Consider the following 19,598-nt stretch of genomic DNA (forward strand, 5'->3'; position numbering starts at 1 on the left):
AGGGACAGTTAATAGAAGACGGCTATCCCGTTTGCAGAACGTGCAGGAAACAAGTGTCTGCAGAAGGCAGCAACACTTCAAATCTAATGGCACGTCTGCGTGACGATCACCCACGTCTCTACAGCCAGTGCAAGGTAAGTTAGCATTAGCATTTTAGCTTAAATGCATGACGTGAGGACTTTTGGCTGAGGGAGAATGCTACGAGTCACTATATACTGCAGCCGCAGCGTCCTCTGCCAGCATTTAAACCGTGTCACGGACACCCTGTTGCTGGATGAAGCATCTTATTTGTTGATGATGAAGAGAAATATACAATTAGTTCCTTGTCATTGATTTGTTTACTTATTCAATGCCATTTATACTTGAACGTTTGGATTTGATTACATAGTGTAGTAGTTATTTTAGTAAGTTGTTTAAAGTGGCTATTTATTTTAAATACATATTTTTTAAGGTTGACTTGTACAGCGCTCAAGTCAAGTGTGGACTGGAGTTTTAGATTTTCATTTTGATAATGAAGAAAACAAGTATATGAGAAAACAAGTGGTGTTACTTTGATTTGTTTACATATTGTTTATGTTTTGAATGTTTGGATTTGTATCATTTAAACCTGCACTGACTACTGTAACATGTTCCAGAAAAAGAAGCTATTTGTTCCTTTACTTGTGAAAAGTTGCACTTTTGCTAAGGCTTTGTGTTATTTTAGGTTTAATAAACACTGTTAAACCTTTTCTAAACTATTTCAGTTTGTGTAGAAGAGGACTATCAATGCTTTCTGAACATATGCAACACCGTTTAAAAAATACCGCGATAATACCGAAAACCGTGATAATTTTGGTCACAATAACCGTGAGGTTACATTTTCATACCGTGACAACCCTAATCTCAACAAAGATGACAATATAGAAACTTTGCTAACAAAATTCGAGACAAAGATGGAGCTTATGAATTATATTCTCACTTCGACTCGATATCTAAAGACAGAGCAATGTCAGTGGTGGACTAAATTGTAGAGTTTGAACAAAGACACAACCGTATAAAGAAGTATGACATGACTCTACCTGACACTGTACTAGTGTTCAAGCTCCTGGACACAGCTTGTCTCATGGAGAGGAACAGACAGCTAGCACTTACGGCATGCACAGATCTGACATTTTCACCAATGACATTCAAATGGAAGCGGATTTTCAGAGGAAAATCCACCGAGACAAGCATTGGCTGCAATACTCAAAGTGCAGTTTTCTACACGGAACAAAAATCAACGAACAAGTTCAGATGAAGTAATGGCCCACCACAGGGTGGAACATGACAGCCACAACAAGGTACAAACCCTCCAGATAGATACGGGAAGTGCCTACCGTTGGGCTAAAGACTGTGTGCCACAGATATGTGATGATTTATTTTCTTTATTTTCCTCAAGAATAAGTTTCAATGATTACAAAAGCACTTCAATGCAGGTAAATTAGCCATTGCATTGATTCTAAAATGCTGCAGTGTGTGTGTGTGTGTGTGCGCACACTCACGTGAGTGTTGTGAGCCGGCGTTAGGATTTTGCACCACTTAGATGTAGCCATCTTTACGCCTACTCCACACAGGAAGCAAAGGCGGCACGGAACGGCATTGGAAAGGTTTACTCGACCACAAAATCCCTCGAGACTTCCGCAAACCTCCTTGCCAGATTACACGATCCCTTGAGATTTCAAAGGTGTTAACTATGTTAACTGCAGTAATTGATGCATCCCAGAGATGGCTCGCGAAAAAATAGAACCCGATTCTATCTTTAATGGCGAGGCACTTCTGGGACACGCCTGGAAATGTTGCTTCCAGTGTGCAGTAGGGGTAATGCTGACAAAAATGTAACCAAGTAACTTTTTATTTTGAGTACATTCTTTCCACCTCTGTCAGAGGGACAGGTAGTGCCCCAGGTCAGCTGTGGCTACAATGTAGCTCATCATGTGTGAATGGGTGGATGACTGTGTTGTAGAACCCTAGAAGGCACTATACAAATATAGACCATTTACCATTTTTACCATAAAAATACCACATGATATATTAGTTAGCATACTAAACTGTTATGTAGGAAATGTATGTTGGTAATTATGGCAGAAAAGACGCCAGCAACAGGCCAAAACCCTAAAGGTGTGGTTCACTCATTTAATCAACACATCTGAGGTCCCAAGTAGGAATGAATGCCAAGTAAGTTGTACTCTGGGTTCAAAAAGCCCTGGTGTCCCCATTTAAGGATCTACAAGGGAGGGAGTTCGCTTCCGGTCGGCAACAAGATGGTGCCTGTGCTTGGCTTAGCCGCGGTCACCGGCCACTTTTTCAAACTTTTCTCCACTAACCTCCTCTTTTCCACCTTGCTCCTGTCTGCGATCCTCTTCAGTAGTGTCCCAGCTACCATCTCCTAGGATCGCCAGACTCTTTTGTCCTTCCGTTCGTTCACGATCGCCCTAAATGCACCGAGGACGTACCATCCTGTTTGTTTACCTGAGTGGCGCGCTGGCCCGGAGCCAAACGACGGTCCCGACCTGCACGCCCCCAGCGATGTTTATCTGGTCCCGGGAAAACGTCGGAGGAAAAGAGGTAAACAAGCAGGAATCCAGGTGAGAATAAGACTTCTCTTAAAGCGTAGTTTATCTAGTAAACATCGGCGTGATCTTCCAGCTTCTCTTCCTTTGTTTGGTGACCTGAGCGCCACTTCCGCATTTCCGCCAGGCCGCGTTACAGCGCGGTTCATCCGTCCAAGTTTTTTAAGGTCGGTTTATCCTCATTCCTCAGTGGTTTCTCCTCCTGTTCCCTCCATAAGTGGTTTTTATAAACACCGTGGATCTAACCCTGCTAATTTATGTCCACTAACTCCAGCTGTTTCTGATTCCTCCACCACACTCAGAATGGCTCTATTAAACACCCGCTCTGTTAACAATAAGTCCTTCCTGCTCAATGATTTAATTCTGTCTAAAAACCTGGATTTTCTGTTTCTGACTGAAGTTTGGCAGCAAACATCTGATTATTCTGGTCTGATTGAACTCTGCCCGAGTGATTATTCTTTTCTTAGCCAGCCCCGGGGTTCTGGTCGTGGTGGAGGCCTAGCTGTTGTTTTCAGAGACCATCTTCCATGTAGCTCTACAACCTCTGGTCACTTTGCTTCCTTTGAACTGCAGCTGATTAAAGTTGGGCGTAAGGACCCGTTCTACTGTGCGGTGGTCTATCGTCCACCTGGTCCAAACAGTTCTTTCCTTTAGGAGTTTAGTGACTTTCTACCCTGCCTTTTACATCAAAACTGCTTGAGAAAGTCGTTTATCAGCAGCTGGTCTCACATTTAGCTGACTCTGATCTGTTTGAGGTTTTTCAATCAGGGTTCAGGTCTGGCCATAGCACAGAGTCTGCTCTACTGAGGGTCTTAAATGATTTCTATCACTAGATCAGGGTACATCTGTGGCGCTTCTGTTGTTAGATCTGATGGCAGCCTTTGACACAGTCGACCACGCGATTCTACTCGATCGCTTGGAACGATGGGTTGGGATCAAAGGGTCAGCTCTGGATTGGTTTACATCATATCTCCACAACAGGACATTCTGTGTTAAACTGGGTGATGTATTTCTTCTTGGGAGGGGCTCCGCTGGGGGGTCCTGCAGGGATCGATCCTTGGTCCTCTTTTGTTTGCCATTTATCTGCTACCTCTGGGGTCAATCTTTCGTAAACATGGCCTATCATTCCATCTCTATGCTGACGATTGCCAGATTTACTCTCCATTGTGTCAGGAGAAAGGTCACTCTATTCAGTCCTTTGTGTCCTGTGTTAACGAGGTGAAGTGTTGGCTAATGGCCAACGTTCTGCATCTGAATGAGGGAAAGACAGAGCTCATTGTTTTTCACCCCAACAGCAGGAATGTGGGTCATTATGTTGATCTTGGCCCTCTTTCTCCATACTCAAAACCAGTTGTTACCAGTTTGGGGGTGAAAACTGATGCTGGACTTAAATTTGATGCTCACATCAACTCTGTGATCCGGTCCAGTTTCTTTCACCTGAGACGCCTTGCTAAAATCAAGCATATGCTGTCGAGAGCCCACCTGGAGCGGGTACTGCATGCCTTTGTAATTTCTAGGCTTGATTACTGCAACTCTCTCTGTGCAGGGTTGTGTCAGTCATCACTGCGTCGCCTACAGGTTGTGCAGAACAGCGCAGCCAGGTTCCTGACTGGGACCAGGAAACGGGACCACATCAGTTCGGTTCTGGCCTGCCTGCAATGGCTTCCAGGCTGTTATCGTTTACACTTCAAACTCCTCGTCTTTGTTTATAATTTCATCCAGGGTGGTGGTCCCCCCTATCTAGCCACACTCCTGAACAGACAATCCCCATCACGCGCTCCTCTGACCAAGGCCTGCTCGCTGTCCCTCGTTCTAGGTGTCGGACTCGTGGGGACCGGGCTTTCTCAGTCCTAGCACTGTCACTCCGGAACCAGTTGCCACACTCAGTTAGGCTGTCCCCATCTCTGCCAGTCTTCAAGAGTCGCCTAAAAACCCACCTCCTCCGCTTGGCGTTTCCTGAATGTGTTTGAATTTGGCCCTCTTGTATGTTGATTTTATTTCCCTGTTTTCATTGGTTCACTCTATCCCTTTTTTACCCACATGTCTTCTACTAGAATGTTTTACCTTTTTTTGTAATTTGTAATTTGAACTGCTTTTATTTTCGATTTATTCAACCATATTTAACTTTCTCTTGTACCATGTTCAGCGCCTTGGGCTTCCCGATAGTGTTGCGGAAGGCGCTTTATAAATAAAGCTTTGATTGATTGATTGATTTTATCCTCCACTGTGAAGCTGTCCAGACTGGTGATCGTTGGTGACTTTAACATCCACGTTGATGATCCCTCCGATCTCTTTGCCATGAATTTCTCCAGCCTCATGGACTCCTTCAGCTTTACCCAGCATGTTTCTGGCCCCACACACACCAGGGGGCACACTCTAGACCTTGTTTTTACCCTGAGTCTAAATGCTGACAGTGTTTGTCCTGAGGATGTTTATGTTTCAGATCACCATTGCATTTTCTTTAACTTGTCAGTTTCTGCGTCCCCACCTCCTGCTCGCCGTCTGGTTAGTTCTCGTTTTCTTAATGAGAGCACAGCTAGCAAATTTTCTGCTGCTTTTGATCCACCCTGTTCTTCTGATAACGACCCAGATTCCTTAACTTCTCAGTTTAACGAGCACTGCCTCTCCATTCTGGACAACATCTGTCCTGTCAGAACCAGATCAGTTCCTGCAGTGAACCCTACTCCCTGGTTTAAGGACAGCCTTCGCAGCCTGAAGCGCCAATGCAGAAAAATTTAGCGTTTGTGGAAGAAAACCAATCTCCACGTCCATCTGCTGCACCTAAAGGATCTTCTGACACCCTTTAACTCTGCAGTCAGAGACGCGAGGGTTTCCTATTTCTCCAACCTGGTGTCCCAGAGCAAAGGGAACCCCAAGGTGCTGTTTAACACCATCAGCAGCATCGTCTCTGCTGCCTCTCCTACAGCCTCCATCCACTCTGTTGCAGACTGTGAGAACTTTCTGTCTTTCTTTGTGGACAAAGTCAATAAGGTTAGATCTAGCATCTCTCCTTCAGCCTTATCGCCGCCTCTCCCGACTCCAACCAGGCCCATCATCCTAGATAGCTTTGCTCCTGTTTCTTTGCCTGAGTTAACCAAACTAGTTAACTCTATGAAGACCTCTGCATGCCCCCTCCACATCTTACCCTCATCTTTGTTTAAAAGTGCTTTTCAGTCCATCGGTCCCAGCGTGCTCTCTATAATTAATGCTTCTCTGGTCTCTGGTCAGGTCCCTGCTTACTTTAAGAACGCTGTAATCCACCCGCTTCTTAAAAAACCGAGTCTCGACCCCTCTCTCCATAGCAGCTTCAGACCCATCTCTAAACCTCCGTTCATCTCCAAGATCTTGGAAAAGGTTGTGGCTAAACAACTCACAGCTGCTCTTGATGAACATAACATCTATGATAGCTTCCAGTCAGGTTTTCGTGGAGCTCATTCAACCGAAACAGCTCTTCTTAGGGTCTCTAATGACCTTCTGACTCACAGTGATGCAGGGGACTGTTCTGTTCTGGTCCTGCTGGACCTGACTGCAGCCTTTGACACTGTTGACCATCACCTGCTACTGGAGAGGCTGAGAGACTGGGTAGGCCTACCAGGATCTGCTCTGGAGTGGTTCTCCTCTTTTCTCTCTGAGCGCTCCTTTTCTGTGGTCGTCTCCAAGTTTAGGTCCTCCACCACCTCCCTTACCCATGGTGTCCCACAAGGTTCTGTGCTGGGGCCTCTGCTCTTCCTCCTCTCTCTGCTTCCTCTTCAGCACATCCTGAGCTCCTTCAAAGGAATCTCCTACCATCTTTATGCAGATGACATCCAACTGTACATCTCCTTTAAGCCCCATGAGATGTCTAAGCTGCAGCTGTTCCACACCTGCTTAGACTCTATCAAAACCTGGATGGCTGGGAACTTTCTACAGCTGAATGAAGATGAGACTGAGATCCTCATCTGTGCCCCAGACAAGCTGGTTCCCAAAGTCAGAGACTCTCTTGGTCAGCTTGCTTCCCACACCAAACCTCTGTCAGGAATCTTGGTGTGACCTTTGACCCAGCTCTCACCCTGGATTCTCATGTCAGTTCTCTTGTTGGCTCTTCCTTCTTCCATCTCAGGAACGTTGCTAAGCTGAGTCCCATTCTGTCCCGCTCTGAACTTGAGACAGTTCTCCACACCCTCATCTCCTCACGCTTAGACTACTGTAACTCTCTTTTCACGTGTCTGAGCAGAACCTCCCTGAACCGTCTACAGGTGGTTCAGAACGCCTGTGCTCGGCTTCTGACCAAGTCCTCCAAACACACCCACATCACCCCGCTTCTCCTCCAGCTTCACTGGCTGCCAGTCAACTTCAGGGTTCATTTCAAGATCCTGGTTCTGGTCTATAGGGCCTTACATGGACAAGCACCATCTTACATTGGTGATCTTCTTAGTCCCTACACCCCCAGCAGGTCCCTGAGGTCCAGTGACCAAAGCCTACTGGTTGTGCAGCACCAGGCTAAAGGTCAAAGGTGACAGATCATCTGCTGCTGTGGCCCCCAGACTCTGGTCCTCTCCCCCTGAGCCTGAGATCAGTGGACTCAGTGGTCTCCTTCAAAAAGCAGCTGAAGACTCACTTGTTCAAGCTGGCTTTTGGATGACCTTCTTCACCTCTCTCTCTTTATTCTGCTCTCCCCACCTATTCCACCTTCCTCAGGATCCACTGATTTCCCTCTTTCCTGTTCACTCTCTCTCTTTCTTTACATGTTTTTAATCACAATTGTCTATTTTTGCTCATTTTAAATATATTTTTAAACATTTTCTAAACACTTTTTAATATTTTTACATTTTTTGTTTTTGTGAAGCGCCTCGTGATTTTTGTCTTGAGAGGCGCTACAGAAATATTTTCTTCTTCTTCTTCATGCGGTCGCCACCTCTAAACCCACGTTTCCCGTCATTTCCATACACGTTTGCTCCACATTTTGTACTCCTTCAGTCACGGGTGAATAAACGTTCATATTGTCTGAATTTTTGTGCGATGCGTTCTTCTATCTGTTCTGGGTCTGCTGCTAAATTTCTGTTTCCGTTTTAACAGGGCAACGGCAGTCCTGGTGACAAATTTACCAGAAGCGGCGTCCTGACCAACCACAAGCTTGCGGTCTTTGTCACTTTTGGCAAATGTTTAAAATTTTGGGCATGTCTCCGTCACCCTCTGAGAGCCCGTCAGAGAGCTCTTGCGCCGACGCATAATGGCATTGCGTGTCTACACCGACGCAGACGCATGAATCAGGCTTTACGGACCAAGCTCACACTCCTCTGGTACAGGGACTGAATGACACTTAGCAAAAGGCCATCCACCCCATACTCCTGGGGCGCCCCCCATAGGGTGCTACTGGATGAAAACCACACTGCCCCTCTTCTATCCGAGGTTGAACCATTGACCAGACCCTCCTCTTTGGAGGAGTGTGATCCCCCTATAGTTAGAGCACACCCTCTGGTCATGGGAGTAGTTTGGTGAGGACATAGAAGAAGATTGTCGATCGGCTTCAAGTAAGTTCTGGCAAACCGTCGGGCGCTTCAGGCGAGGAAGGCAGGAACTTGCCCACACTGTTTTCAGTATAACTGGATCATGGAAGAAATACTTCGAGGAGCTCCTCATTCCCACCGACATGCATTCCACGGAGGAAGCAGAGCTGGGAGGCCTGGGGGTGGACGGTCCGATCTCTGGGGCAGAAGTTGATGAAGTAGACAAACAACTACACAGCAGCGAAGACCTGGAGGTGGATGAGATCCACCATGAGTATCTCAAGGCTACAGATGTTGTAGGACTGTTGTGGTTGACACGTCTTTGCAACATTGCGTGGTCATGGGAGGCAGTTCCTGTGGAATGGCAGACCTGGGTGGTGTTCTCCTTTAAGAACAGGGACCAGAGGATGTGCTCCTGAAAGACTCCAGAACGAGAACCAGATCTGGAACCAAACATTAACAACCGAGTTTTTAGAAGAAATTCACCTGAAGCTGAATGAAGTTGTAGAAGGTGGGCGTGAGGTTCGGAGCTCCACAGATGTACCGGATTGTGTTCAGAAGCAGGAACGCCACCTACAGGACGGAAGATGACTGACATTCAGACAGCAACCTCAATACACATGTGGTTCTAAAAAGGTTCCAGCTCACCAAGACAACGGGAAAGACTCGCTTAGAGATGATAAACTGGACCGTAAACCTCTCGTTATCCAGCACAGAGACAGGCCGGGTCAGTGCCAGCTCCAGACTGTTCCTGTTGGAAAAAACAAAACACTGCCTGAACCCAACAGAACAGCTGGGCTCATCTACCTGATACATCTGGACCAGACCAACATTACTCCAATCATCACTACACTAAATCATCTACAGGACTGAGATCTGGTCTGCAGAGAACAGGAGTCCCAGGTTCCCTACCGGACGTGGTCCAGCACTGGGGTTTGGACCACCCTGAAGAGACGGTGCTGATGGGGGTTCTGGGGTCCTCTGTTCTTGGCCCGAGGGGAAGGTGGAGGGGAGAAGGGGGGGAATAAATCCCCTGGTTCTAAAACAATGTGCTCATCATCCTGAAATGGGAAAAAGGTCCAACTCAGTCCCAAAAGATCAGGATTCTAATGATGATCAGCCCCTCAGGCTGTGAGACCCTGGGTCGGTTTGAGAACAGCCTCACCTTGATGCCTCTGAGAGAAGCAAAGGCCTCCTGTCCAGGTCTCAGGGCGATGATGTCCCCCTCAACCAGCAGACTGACAGGTAGGTTGACCAGCTGGGAATCACGATAGGTCCAGTGAAGAGACCAGGATGGAGATGAGGGAGTGAACAGGTCTGGGTAAAGAGATGGAGGCCATCGCACTTCACCCACAGCCCCTGACAGGTAGTCTAGAAGGGCAAGAGCAGTTTGATAATACTGACCAATCAGAATAGTCCTACAAGGTCTAAACATGTGGCTCTGGACAACTGCTGGTATGAGCTCTAACTACAAGAAGTGGATCCACAGGACAAATTAAGGGGCTCGACACACGGGAGGCGACAAACGATCGCAATCAGCGAAATTAGTCGCTGTCGCATTTATGACCTGACACACGGGAGGCGACCCGCGGCAGCGGCCAGCAGCAAAGCCGTCTACGCGTTCTGTTCCATGGCGAAATCGAAACTTCCGTTGTTTTGATTGGCTGTGTCAGGTTGGAGGGAATTAAGGTTATTTAAGCGGTTCAGAGATAATAAAGCAGTAGATATGATGTTTCACAAGGTGCTGCTAGAGTTATGTGAAATCTTACTTCTGATTTTACTATAAAACATAATAATAATCAACTTCTCCTCCATGTTTGCTCGGAGGTGTACGGAGCATCCTGTCCGCTCATTGGTCAGTGAATGAAACCTCCGTTGATTGGTCCTCGTCCGAGCGACAGCGATGAAAAGTTGAAAATATTTAAAATTTTTGGGATCGCGTCGCTGGGTCGCCTGTGCACGACACGTGCACGAGCGCAAAATTTCACAAGCACGTTTTTCGCGTTTCACTTAGTAGGGTTAGACCCGCGATTATCGCTTTGTTGCGCATGTCTCATAGAAAATGAATGGAGGAGAGGCGAAGTCGCTTCCCGTGTGTCGAGCCCATTAAGCAGCACAAACTCTTCAGTCTGCATAATCAAACAAGAGACAGCGAGTGGTTACGAACAAGCTACCAAGTCTGGTTTAGACTTGCTGCTGGACCTACCATCTAAGTACCCTACACCTGAGAGCCAGACATCCCCACCCACCACTCAGCTGTGTGATGATGCCGTTGAGGCGCCGCACCATCTCACTCCTCTTCAGCCTCTCCTGACGACTCACCAGCAGCAGGTTCAACAGGAGGAGGAGCAGCAGAGCTGCAGCATTCACCAGCTCTATGCCAGAACTATGGAGGTTAAAGAAAACAACAAGTCACGAGTTAACTACAGCATACTCAACCATCACATCGCTCTGATGTCCTTCTACTAGAGGACTCCTAGATGCTTATAAAAAATGCATGACCAGAGACGATGATGTACCCTAACCCCGAGCCATTTACACATAGGCGTCAGAAACATTATGTCAGAAGAGGACGTGCCCCCCCCCACACACACACTTTTTAAAATGACGCATTCTCAAGCTAAATGACGGGACATGTGTGAAAGCCTGTGTGTTCATTGTGTGCGACATTAAGGACTTAATGAGCTGTTGACACAGATATGACTGTATTATTATTAATAATGATTGTGGATGTTTCTGTTCAACATCAGGTCCTGAGACCCAAACTAGGTCCGTATAACCGACGTTTCCCCGTCGACAGTACTCCTTACTCTACGCTGCAGCAGCCTCTCCAAAGTTTGATAAAATTCATGCCGTTGGCCTAAACTGATAAAATGATATCAACCACATATTACTGTGCATTACTTTATTTGAGAATTTATTAAGCTGAACACATCCCAGCCCAGTGTTTTTTACCACAGTGAATGCTGTCACAGTCTGGGTAATGAAATATTAGTTTTTCCGCGTACCCCACTTACAGACCACTAGGGGTGTGCGTACCCCTGGTTGGGAATCACTGGTGTACAGGACCCACTGGTCTACAGAACCGTGTCACCAAAGGGGCAGAAGTAACAGTGTCTGTTTTACTTTATTTCCCTCACAAGATGAAAGTGTTTTGTTTTACACTGGATGCAGAGTAAAGCAACAGTTCGCTGCCTGCTCCTTCTACAGCAGTGTTGGCCTAAAGCCTGAGTTATGCTTCTCCGTCTGCGTCAGTGCGGAGACACGCAACGCCATTATCCGTCCTTGCGTAGGGCACGCAAGTACGTACAGAGTCGAGCCCACTTTTTTAAACATCCGTCGAATGAGACGGATTACGCAAGCTTGTGATTGGTCAGGACGCCGCTGTTGTTTACAGCGCCGCCATTGCAAAGAGAGCCGAGGATAACTAGCGGCAGACACGGAGAAGCTTGAAGAATACCTCGCGAAAAAACTCAAAAAATATGAACGTTTCATCCTCCCGTGACTGGAGGAGTGAAAAGATGCGCAGCAAGCGTTTTATTTGTGGACGGAAATAACAGGAAACGTGGGTTTAGAGGTGGGGAGCGCATGAAGCGGTGGAGGAGGATGAGAGACAAATATGTCCGTGTTAAAAGTCTCTTATATACACAAAAACACAATATAAACAAACGATCTTGGACCGATACATGACAGGATACCACAGAACAGCGCTACGCCCTCTGTGGTCCTGCCGGGCAATTGCTTTGCAACACTCTCCAGGAGACGGAGAAGTATGAGAGCAAAACGCTTCCGTCAATCCGTGCGAGTCTGTCCCTGTTGGAGCTGACGGAGAAGCATGAACCAGGCGTAACACTGAAGTTAGGCTGATCAGGTCTAAAGTACCCCCCGAAGGCCTGGACTGAGTGGGTCAGATAATAACAGTACCTGCCCCAAGGCTGGCTGCCATGGCAACAGATGAGTCCCATAACCACCAGAAGTGTGAAAACAGCTTCTAGCCAGTGAAGACAGGAGTGGCGATTCCCATGGTGCAGGATGTCCCGGAGGCTATTCACCCACACTTGCTGTTAAAGCACAACAACAACAGGAAGCAGAGCGTAGTGGGAAACAGGAGCCAATGAAGAAGAACAGGTGAGGAACAACCATTCGTGTTTCAGAATGGCTCCCTCTGCTCATGTTAAACAGTCCAAACATTTATTTAAGCACTAGGGCAGGGGTCGTCCACTCCTTTCCCTGAGAACCGCTATCCAGCATGTTTTAGTTGTACCCGGTTCAGCAGCTCATCACACTCCACAGAAGCCTGTTAATTACCTGCTGAATCAGGTGTGTTGACCGAGGGAAACAACTAAGAAATGCTGGTTGCCGGCCCCCGGGGAAGAAAGTTGAGAACCCCTGCAATAAGAAGAGCTAAGAGAAGGGATCCATTGCAGACACGAAGTTACAGCCAAACAATATCCAACAACGCCTGTGGTTTAAGAGAATAACTTTCAGTATTAGCATGATCTACCACAACCACATGGATCTGTTGGACCTGAACGAAGCCACCACTGCCTGGCCAAAAACAGTCACACCCAAAAACACAAGTCACACTCTATGCTTGTGTTGGACCACCTTTAGCTTTGGTTATGGCACATATTTGCTGTGGCAGTGTGGCATTGTATTGAAAAGCTTTTGCAGTGTCATCAGAACTATCTCCATCCGGTGTTGCATTAATGTTTCACCAAGATCTAGCATTGATTATGAAAGAGTCTGACTGCTGCACAAAGCCTTCTCCAGCACATCCCAAAGATTCTCAATGGGGTTAAGATGTGGACTCTGTGGTGGCCGATCCATGTGTGAAAACGGTGTCTAATGATCCCTGAAATAAATCTATTGATGGAATAACCGGGCCATTCAGTAAGTTCAGGAAGTCAGCTGACCTCAATCTGGGAGCACATCCTGTTGCTGAACCTAGACCTGACCACCTGCAGCAAGCCAGATCATAGCACTGCCTCCACAGGCTTGTACTTACTCTTTTTGTAAGAGGGGTTAATTCATGGAATGGTTTGGATGAAGTTAAAACAGATTGATACAGTAAAAACATTTTAAAAAGACGTACTGCGCTGCTCTGGGTGGCTGCATGTTGGAGTAGCTCTGTTGACTATATGCAAGTTTTGCCTTTTCTTGGACATTTTTTCTTCTGGTTTCTCGGGATAAATGTTTTTTTTTTTTTTTGGACATTTAACTTTTCTGTTTCTGGTGCTCTGAAGCTTAGAGGATTTTTACTGCTATTTTTTCACTTTTTGAGCATTTGTTATGATGCGTAACCATGGCAACAAGCTGGTTTACAATCGGGAGCAGCTGATTAACATTGGAAAGGCTGAAATAATACCTCAACTGAAGCCACAAATCCCAAATGAGCTAAAACGCAAGAAGCGTGGGAGCAGAGCGGGAGCAAAACGGAGACAGAGAAAGAGGAAATTCAAACCATCTCTTCCATCGATCATAACGGACAATGTGAGATCAATGGCCAACAAGATGGATGAACTCCAAGCCCTTTCAAGGACTCAGCCAGAGTATCAGCAGTGCAGTGTTATGTGTTGCACTAAGACGTGGCTGCAGGACCATATCCCCGATTCCAGCATCTCTCTGCCAGGATTCCTGACTGTACGAGCAGACAGAGATCTAAAGAGGAGAGGTGGAGTGGCAGTGCTTGTCAATAACAGATGGTGCCATCCAGGTCATGTTTCAGTGAAATGTCGTCTCTGCAGCCCAGATGTTGAACTCTTGGCAGTAAGTTGTTGCCCATATTATTTGCCAAGAGAGTTCACCAGTGTTGCAGCTCTGTGGGATTCTGCAGCACCTCTTCAACCTCAGCCTGGCCCAGGAGAAGGTTCCAGTCCTGTGGAAGACATCCTGCCTTGTTCCAGTTCCAAAGAAAACTCGCCCATCAGTCAGTGACGACTACAGACCGGTTGCCCTGACATCCCACATCATGAAGGTCCTGGAGAGACTCCTGTTGGTTCACATGAATAAGCAAACTAGAACATTTCAGGACCCGCTGCAGTTTGCTTATCACCATGGAGTTGGAGTTGAAGATGCCGTCATCCAGCTGCTTCAACCAACCCACTGTCATCTGGACAAAGCAGGCAGCACTGTCAGGGTCATGTTCTTTGAATTCTCCAGTGCATTTAACACAATCCAGCCTGATGGACTTTGCCAGAAACTCCAGAAGACACAGGTGGGAGCCTCAACTATCGCCTGGATTAAAGACTACCTGACAAACAGACCAGTTTGTGAGGCTGAAGAACTGCACATCAAACCAGGCGATCAGTAACATTGGAGCACCACAGGGGACTGTACTCTCACCATTCCTTTTCACCCTGTACACCTCAGACTTCCAGTACAAATCAGAGACCTGTCATCTACAGAAATACTCAGATGACTCTGCAGTTGTCGGGTGTATCAGAGATGGACAGGAAGCTGAGTACAGAGAGCTGGTGGAGCGCTTTGTGGCATGGTGTGGAAACAATCATCTGACCTTGAACGTGAACAAAACAAAGGAGATGATTTTAGACTTCAGAAGAAACAGGGTGGAGTCAAACACTGTTTCCATCATTGTCACGGTCTGAGGTGTGTTTCTGCTGTCACTCTCTGTCTCTGAGCTTGCCCTCTGCAGGTGGGCGTGTCTGGAGGTTTACCAAGCTGCTGCAGATCTGCTCATCAGCCGGCCAGATGTATTTAAGCAGCTGAGAGACATCTACACTTTGCTGGATGATTACTCTACCTGGGTACCTTCTGACAGCCACCCTTTACATTCGAGCTCTTGAACTAATTTAATTTTGAGATTTTGACCTATATTTGGATTTTTGGATTTGACTTTGCCTTTGACCTCCTGCTCTATTTCCAGGCCTCATTCTCATTCTCAACTGAATACCTTGGACTACCGACCTGTTGTCTCTCAGCCCCCCCCCCCCCAGGCTGTTCCACCTCCAGCACCCCAGCTTCACTCCTCTAGATCCGAACCCGCTCAGCCTCTCCACTAGCTCAGCTCCCTCCTCGCCTGTGGACACACCTTACCCCAGACTCTCCCCTCCCCACGAGCCTGCCTCCACACCAAACTGTAAGTCCACACCAACCCAGATTACTCCATGCCCCCCCCCCCCCCCCCCTTTGGTTCTAACTCTCTCCTCCGTCTCCAGACTTCCCCACGTACCGGAATCAACCAACGGGATCAGCTCACTTTATGCTACAACCTCAGTTTCTTCTATAATAAATACTTTTACCACTACTCTGACTCAGTCCTGATTCTGCATGTCGTGGGTTAGACGCCTGAACCCCAACATGACAGAATCATCCAGCCAATCCTCTAACCTCAGTACAGAATCAGTCCCCTCTGTCGTTTCCACCACCCTAGCTCAGCACAGTAATTTGCTCCAAGCTCTGTCCGATCAACTCTCCCACACTAACCATACTTTGTTTGAATTAGGAACTATGGTGAAGGAGTTAAGCAACAGACTCACCTCCCCGGAGCAAGCCTCATCCCCAGCCCGGAGTTTGCCCGGACTCGTTTTCCCTGCACCATCCGTTCTAGCCAGTTTCCGGGTCGCTACCTCTCCTCCGCCGGAGACATTTGACGGCGATCGGGAGGTTTGTCGAGGTTTTCTCCTCCAATGCCAGTTGGCCTTCCAACGATCTCCGGAGTCCTTTTCCATCGAAGAAGCTAGAATCTCCTACATCATCAGGTTTCTACGCGGCAAGGCACTCCGGTGGGCGGAGGCAAAAAGCCGGAACCCGAGCTTCCTCAACAGCTCGTTAGATGAGTTTCTGGCTGATTTTAAAATTACTTTTGACAAACCCGAGTCAGCGGCAGAAGTGGCCAGAAAGATCTGTAGCTTAGGCCAGGGAAGGCTCTCAATCGCTGATTTTGCCATAGAGTTTTGGACCCTAGCCGCCACCTCCACCCTCGATGAAGCCTCACTTAAGGGGGCGTTCACCCAGGCTCTTAACGAGCAGCTTCAGGATCAACTAGCTTTCTGCCAGAACCCCCGGATCTTGAGAGTCTCATCGCACTTTGCGTCAGGATGGAGAGAAGACATAAGGCACGCCAAAGAGGTAACAATTTCCCCTTACCTTCTCGTCTTAACCACCCGCCTAATGAGACTTCAGCGGCTCCAGCTCCGCTCCCCAGTGAGCCCATGCAGATCGGTCGAGCTAAGCTAACTCAAGAGGAGAGAAACAAGCGCATGAGTTCAGGAGCGTGCTTGTATTGTGGCATGTCGGGGCATTTTGTGGCTAACTGTCCCAAGCAGTTAAACTCCAGGACCCATCAGTAGCCCAGAGAGTGCTAGTGGGTGGGTCTCGGTCAGATTTAAACTCTCGGTGTGTGTTGGACTGTTCTCTGTCTCATAATCAAATTACTCTTCCCTCTCTGGCATTAACTGACTCCGGAAGCTAAGAGACTCAACCCACGTCAATCCAGGTGGTCCCTTTTTTTTTCTCGGTTTCACTTTATCATTTCTTACAGACCTGGCAACAAGAACACCAAGCCCGACGCTCTCTCACGACAGTTCTCGGTGAATTCGGACCCCGAGGCCACCACCATCATACCACCAGATTGTGTCCTGGAAGCCGTTACCTGGGAGATTCGGGATCAGGTGCTCGAGGCTCAAAAGAACCACCCCTGCCCCAACCAGGTACCCAACCGCACCCCGTTTGTTCCTCCATCTGTCAGACATAAGGTGATTAACTGGGCCCACACTGCCAAGTTCTCTGTCCACCCTGGTGTCAGCCGTACTGTAGCCTTAATCCGAAGGTTTTTCTGCTGGCCGACAATGTTTAAAGAAGTCAAGGAGTATATTTCCGCCTGCCGAACCTGCAACAAGGGGAGTAACCAGCCCCCTTGTGGACCATTACATCCGCTACCTATTCTCTCCAGGCCCTGGTCCCATATTGCACTGGACTTTGTCTCCGGTCTTCCCCCCTCTCGAGGCTTTACAGTTATTTTAACCGTTATTGATCGGTTTTCCAAGGCCTGCCACCTAGTGCCGTTAAAGGCCCTACCTTCAGCCGCTGACACCGCGACTCTGCTTATTAAGCATGTATTTAGGCTCCATGGCATCCCTGCTGAGATACTTTCGGACCGCGGTCCTCAGTTTGTCTCTCGGGTGTGGAGGGACTTTGCCGCCTGCCTAGGAGCTAAGGTTGCTTTAACATCTGGGTTTCATCCACAGTCTAACGGACAATGCGAGAGACTAATGGGCCATTCCCATCTGTACCGGGTCGGCCCGGGCCGGGTAGCCCCAGTCGGCCCCAGCCTGGCCCGGTTGATTCCACACATCCTTGTCTTAAGCCCATGTGGGCTGATTCTACCCACCAATCAGAGGCTTGCTCTAATGGAAGGTGTGAATTTGCTGTCAGCAGTGGGTGTGTTGGCCCTGGTCGGCCTGAAGCAGACCCCCTCGAGAAGAGGGCTGAGAATGAGCCTTGGTTGGCCCGGAAAAATACCAGGCCACCCAGATATGTAAACAACCTACGCTACCCGGCCCGGGCCGACCCGGTACAGATGGGAATGGCCCATACATCAGGAGGTGGTTATGCTCCGTTGTATGTGTTCCTCTAGCCCTTCCAGTTGGAGTACCCACCTTCCGTGGATTGAATACGCCCATAACGCCCATGTCTCCTCCACCACCGGACTATCCCCCTTCGAGGCCTCGACAGGTATTCAACCCAGTTTATTCCCCTCTAAGTTTCCCTCCACAGCTTTCTCCGTCTCTCGGTTGCTCAGGGGGGTCCGACGGGTTTGGGTAGCCACACAACGGGCTCTCCAGAGGACCGCCGAACGCAACCGGCGTCTGGCCGACCGGCACCGCCATCCTGCCCCAGACTATGCGCCTGGACAGTGCGTCTGGCTCTATACCAGGGACCTCAGATTAAAGGACCACTGCAAGAAGCTTTACCCCACGTTCATCGGTCCCTACGCCATCTCTGCTGTCATCGACCCGTCCACCGTCCGCTTGGATCTGCCACCCCACATGAAAATACACCCCGTTTTTCATATCTCCCTCCTTAAGCCCGTCATCTCCAGCTCCCTGTGCCCTCCTGCCTCTGAACACGTCAAGTGGTCTCTCTATTTCTATTCTTACAGAGGCTATATTGTTTGCTCCAAGCAGACATTGCGACTCTTCCCTAACTGACTGTGGATCATTTAATGGTCAGCTGACTGCATCAGTGACTAATCTTGGTGTTAAACTGGATAGTGCCCTTAATTTTGACACCCGCATCAATGGAGTGATCTCCTCCTCCTTTTTCCACCTTCGTCGGCTGGCAAATATCAAACCTTTCTAGTCACGACATGATCTTGAGACGGTAGTCCATGCTTTTATCACGGTGTGATTGGACTACTGTGACTCTGTTTTATTCGCTGTGAGCAAGGGCACAATAGCCAGGTTGCAAATGGTGCAGAATGCTGCTGCCAGATTTTTAGAGGGCAGGCGCAAGTATGACCCAAGCCCCCACAATGCGGGTGAAAAATTGAGGCCAACGCGGAAGTGACAAAAATTGCAGTTCCACCCTCATCCACTAGGGGCTGGTGTCAGAAGCGAGCAAATCCTCATTGACTCCCATGTTAAAAATACCAATTTCACAGCAGAAATAAACATGTTTACAGCCTGGTACCAGAACATGTTTTTGGTTTAAATGATCTAGTTTACACTCATGACAACTCTGAGGGGGGTGAATGTTTTTCTCACTCTTCTGTTTAAGTGTATTAAAAGCCTAAAATTCTGTATAATTAATGAGCATCAGACCCACGTGACCACAGAGCTAGCTCCGTGGAAAGGCCTCAGTAGAGCCTCGGTCTGGCCTGGAAACTGCTCCGGGATTTTGAGTCTCTGTGTGTGTGTATTCTTGTTTGGATATTATTTGTGCAATTGTTGGACAAAATGACTTGCTGTGGCATTAATTGCACTAATAGAGCGTCCAAGGAGTCTCCACTTCATTTTTTTTCGGTAAGTAAAATTATATTTATGTATTTTAGGTCACTGCCGAGCTGAGCTTAGATTTTAACATGTACTGTTTAACCATGAAATTAAAATGTAATAGGGTAAAACCCAGTGCATTTAACATAATGCTGCACTTTAGAAAATGGGTTGAAATATAACAAGTTGGTGGAGCTGGGTTCCCACTATCGGCTTGTGGAGCTCTCGGGAGACCTCTGTTTTCCACCTGGTTCTCCCCTCCCCGCAGCTCGGCGCATCTCTGTCTGATCGCGGCTTCTGTCTGCTGCGTGGGCTGACAGCTTGTGGAGCTCCCCTCCCCGCAGCTCGGCGCATCTCTGTCTGATCGCGGCTCCTGACTGCTGCGCGGGCTGCCGGCTTGTGGAGCTCTCGGAGACCTCTGTGTTCCACCCGGTTTTACCCAGCGGTCAGCCCGGCGTATCTCTGACTCAGAAGCTCTGGTGTTGTGCACAGTTAACTCCGGTTGTAGCTAGGTTGCTACCTCCGTTAACTTAGCTCCCACCGCCGCGTAAGCTTTGGGTTAGCTTCAG

General features: G+C 48.1%; 1 protein-coding gene across 6 annotated transcripts in view; it reads right to left on the reverse strand.

Annotated features, from left to right (window-relative positions):
- tmem94 (transmembrane protein 94) overlaps window positions 1-19,598 on the reverse strand; it is a 95,723-nt gene that overhangs the window by 41,333 nt on the left and 34,792 nt on the right. For all 6 annotated transcript variants that reach the window (XM_054736381.2, XM_054736384.2, XM_054736378.2 and 3 more), the window contains 6 exons: window positions 11,999-12,135; window positions 10,324-10,460; window positions 9,240-9,445; window positions 8,987-9,135; window positions 8,723-8,825; window positions 8,561-8,647 (listed from right to left, as the gene is read on the reverse strand). In XM_054736381.2, the coding sequence (XP_054592356.2) occupies window positions 8,561-8,647; window positions 8,723-8,825; window positions 8,987-9,135; window positions 9,240-9,445; window positions 10,324-10,460; window positions 11,999-12,135 (819 nt within the window). The remainder of the gene's footprint in view (window positions 1-8,560; window positions 8,648-8,722; window positions 8,826-8,986; window positions 9,136-9,239; window positions 9,446-10,323; window positions 10,461-11,998; window positions 12,136-19,598) is intronic.

Source organism: Nothobranchius furzeri, chromosome 16 (assembly GCF_043380555.1).
Source record: "Nothobranchius furzeri strain GRZ-AD chromosome 16, NfurGRZ-RIMD1, whole genome shotgun sequence".
In the NCBI taxonomy this organism is placed as follows: domain Eukaryota; kingdom Metazoa; phylum Chordata; class Actinopteri; order Cyprinodontiformes; family Nothobranchiidae; genus Nothobranchius; species Nothobranchius furzeri.